The sequence below is a fragment of the Orycteropus afer genome, unplaced genomic scaffold (genome assembly GCF_000298275.1).
Source record: "Orycteropus afer afer isolate SDZICR_OR568_19922 unplaced genomic scaffold, OryAfe1.0 scaffold01237, whole genome shotgun sequence".
In the NCBI taxonomy this organism is placed as follows: domain Eukaryota; kingdom Metazoa; phylum Chordata; class Mammalia; order Tubulidentata; family Orycteropodidae; genus Orycteropus; species Orycteropus afer.
The window spans coordinates 1,857-5,921 of record NW_006922824.1 but is presented as its reverse complement, the minus strand read 5'-3'; the positions used below and the strand labels follow the sequence as shown (position 1 = coordinate 5,921).

Genomic DNA, 4,065 nt, shown 5'->3' with positions numbered 1-4,065 from the left:
TGCAAGGGAAAAGGAGGGAGGTGCAGTGACCCAAGTGGCCCATAGGGGTAAAGGCCTTGCCTTGGAACAAAGTGCAGGGAGGTATCAACCGGCTGCATTGGCCCATTCTCTCTTCAGTAGACCTTTGCAAGCCTAGATGGTGTTGGTGCGTCCGCCTACCGCCAGGGGGAGCCACGCCTGACATCGGGGCCTGAGCAGTCCCTTCAAAGGTCACATCTTGGGCCTAATGTTCTTTGGACAAGGGCTGAAGACCTAGCCTGCTACCTGCCTTTCTCCTCTCTGCCACACCCTGGCACAGTCGCTGGCAGAATTCAGGCGCTTTTGTCCCCATCCCCCTGCAGGCCCGCCAGAGAGCCTCTGTTTTTCTCTCAAAAGCCATCCTGCTCTCGTCGCCTCGCTCCCGAGGTCTCCCGGCATCCGGCCTGAGGGGAGGTGGGAGGCAGGCCGCCCTCAGCCGACATGGTCCACCTGAGGGCCAGAGAAGTCCAGCAGCTGCTGCACAATAAGTATGTGGTTGTCATGGGGGACTCGGTCCAGAGGGCCGTGTACAAGGACCTGGTGCTCCTGCTACAGAAGGACTGTCTGCTGTCTCCCAGTCAGCTGAAGGACAAGGGCGAGCTGAGTTTCGAGAATGATGTGCTGCTGGAGGGTGGCAAGAGGGGCCGCATGCACAATGGGACCAACTACCGCGAGGTCCGCGAGTTTCGCTCAGCTCACCACCTGGTACGCTTCTACTTCCTCACGCGCGCCTACTCTCAGTACTTGGAGAGTGTCCTGGAAGAGCTGCTGTGGGGCGAGCACGGGCCAGACGTGGTTGTCATGAACTCCTGCCTCTGGGACCTGGCCAGGTATGGAGAGGAATCCTTGTGGAGCTACCGGCAGAACCTGGAAATCCTATTCTGGCGCTTACATCAGGTGCTGCCTGAGTCTTGCCTGGTAGTGTGGAACACAGCCATGCCTGTGGCTCACAGGGTGTCTGGAGGCTTCCTCCCACCTGAGCGCCTGGCCCCAACAGCTTGGCTGCGGGAGGATGTGATGGAAGCCAACTTCTATACCGCAGCTGAGGCATGCAGTCAAGGCTTTGACGTGCTGGACTTGCATTTCCACTTTCGGCACTCTGGGCATCACCGACAGGAAGATGGCGTGCACTGGAACGAATGCGCTCACCGAGGGATCTCGCACTTGCTGTTGGCCCACGTGGCTGACGCCTGGGGTGTGATCTTGCCTGGCCGCGACCTGGTGGACAGCTGCGTGAGGGAAGATCCCATGAGTGGTCATGCAAGACCAGCCAGCGAGAGATGGCTTGCGGAAGGTGGACGTGGACCTGGTGAAAGAAACCTGCCTTCCTTCGTACCCATGCCCGCCTACCCCAATGCTAACTCTTGCCGGCGGAGGCGGCGCCGACCGCCAGGATCCCTCCACTATGATCCGAATCGCTTCTGGAGATACAGCAGAGGCGCCAGTTTGCCCTGGGACCAGCCTCTGCAGGGCTGGCATTCCTCTGGGAACCGCTCTATGCTACCGCCTAGAGATGATGGCCAGGAATCAAACCTGACACTTGTCTCCCAACCCCGCCAGGCCAGAATACAAACAGCCTCTGGTCATGACCGGTACCCGGCAGTGCACAGGGGTTCTGGGCCCTATCCATTGCCTTCGCTTGAAGCCACACGCAGGTGCCAGCACAGGGGGACACACTCAAAGCTCTGAGCATGCCCACATGCATGGATTCCATAGTCACCCTTCAGCCTAGGCTTTCCTCTCCCCCTTGGACTATCCAATATCTGAAACTGGTCCGGAACATTTACGTTCACCAGTCCCAAAGGCGGGTTCCTGCTGGTTTCTTGGAGTGGGCAGGGAGAAGAATGAAAGTTTGTGCCTTGCCTGAGGAACCTCACCAGCAGTCTCCTGCAAGCAGAAATGAACTACAAAGATTAATACACACACACACACACACACACACATATATATATATAAAATCTCACTCTCTTTCCCAAATCCATCTCCTAGGAAGGAATTGGCATGACTGTTACAAAAATCAAACCGAACCAGTGGCCATGACGTTTGTTTTGACTCTTTGCCAGACTAGAGGACAGACTAGGACCTCCCCATAATGCGTCCAAGCTTGTAAGTCTTGAAGAAACACACGGTCTCATATTTCTCCTGTTGAGAACATACATTTTGGCTGATGGCTGAATGCTTTAACCATGATACCATCTATCTACCATAAGCACGAAGAGCCACAGAATGACACAAAGATTGTATTTCACAGAGCAAATAACTTCACTGCTATCCTGGTGAGAAATAGCCAACTGTAATATAGTTGGAAGGCTAGCATCCTGTTAGAGTGGAGAAGAGGTCAGCATCCATAGATACATGCATGCCCACAATCCATACTAAGAACATGGGCATGTCTTTTACAACCAGTGTCTTATAAGAGATGAGTCATGATTCAGAGAGTAAGAGACTCTGTCCATGTCACGGTAAAACACAGGGTGAATGCTCCTTACCCCATCTTGGAATCCTTACCAAACAGGGTCTTCTGGATTCACTCCTGTTTTCCAGAAATATGTCTCTTCAACTCAAAGTCTGTTATCTATAGTTATAATCTCATTTAGGAATGCATTGTCTTTATTACGTTGATGAGGCAGTGTTCGTGTAGAGGATGTCTTGTGTCTTTTGAGATATGAGAGGAGTAGCTTAAACAAGGAAGAGGGCAAGCAGAGACAGGAGAAGAAAATTCCACACCCAGTGAAGATCACCAGGAACCAAAGAATGGGGACCTTCTCCCAGAGACAAAACAGGGAAAGCCTTCCTTTAGAGCTGGTGCCCTGCCATAGCACTGCTAGCCTATTCATCCCTGAGAAAATAAATTTCTCTTTCCAAAGCCTCTCATTTGTGGTATTTCTCTTCTAGGAACTCTGGATAGAGACAGAGGGGAAGAGAAAGTGTTTGTTTCTCAAGGCCTCTGTATTAATGTCCTTTTGCATTTTTGGCCACAGTGATTTGGGTTAGGAAGGTAGCACCCTGTACAAAGGATTAGGGCATCTGGCTACCAGGTTACAAATCACTAGTAAACAGAAAGCTGTTCACGTCAAGCTTGCATCCATTTCCAGAGGAAGAAGACAGGCTGTCTCAAGTGAGAGCCCTTAATTCACATCATAGTAAGAAATGACAGAATTGCTTTTAAACCCTGGAAGCATGAATCCATAGCCAGGAAGAGATAGGCATGGTCCGTGTCGGGTGCATACATCAGTATTTCATGGCAACAGATGGCCATGGTGGTTAGATATGTAGCTGACATCTATATCTATATACAAGGATACAGAAGATGAGTATCCATCTAGCAGAGAGCCAGAATCCTTATGCTAGTAAGAAGTAATCTACACACAAGGAGGTAACATTTGTGATGATGAAAAGAGGAGGCCAGGATGTGTACACTTAGAAGGCTAGAGCCATGATCCAGTTATACACGTTTCTTATAAACAGGAAAGTGAGGGATTCAAAGTCACACAGGTCAAAATCAGTATCAGGGTAAGACTTAGAATATGGCTTTTACAAGGTGAAAAGTTTTATCCGCACTTAATAAAAGAGGACGGTACCAAAGTGTCTCAATATATTTTCTGCGAAAGGAGGACTTTTTCTTTTTATTGTGATTTGGGTGAAGATTTACAGAGCAAATTCACTTTCTATACAGCAGTTCACATATACTTTGTCTCATGTCATGGACCAGACTTTACGACAATGCAACAGCTCCCCTCCCACTTCCACCCAATACTGACCTCTTCCCAGTGTCCATCCCTCCATACACTCCTGCCCACTGACCTGTCCCCCTGTGCATAAGCAGCCCTTCTTTCTCCCAAGGTTGTTCTCTCCAAGGAGTGTATCTACTTGAGGTAAAGGTTTAACTCATATGCCTTTATTTTGTTTGGCTGCAAAACATAGGTGTGAGTTCAATTCAAGAACTGAAGGGCAGCTAGTGGCCACAGTCTCAGTGGTTCCACCTGGCTCTGTTGGACCAGCAAACCTGGTCCCCACTGTTTTTGGTTTTTGTTTTTTTTTTTCCCT

The 4,065-nt window shown here is 50.0% G+C and overlaps 1 protein-coding gene across 1 annotated transcript; it reads left to right on the top strand.

Moving 5' to 3' along the window:
* Window positions 1–459: 459 nt before the first annotated feature.
* On the top strand, window positions 460–1,251 carry LOC103213057 (PC-esterase domain-containing protein 1B-like; the record flags this gene model as incomplete). Its single annotated transcript, XM_007958953.2, has 1 exon — window positions 460–1,251. A coding segment is annotated over exon 1 (792 nt), but the record flags the coding sequence as incomplete, so codon positions are not given.
* Between the last annotated feature and the right edge of the window lie 2,814 nt (window positions 1,252–4,065).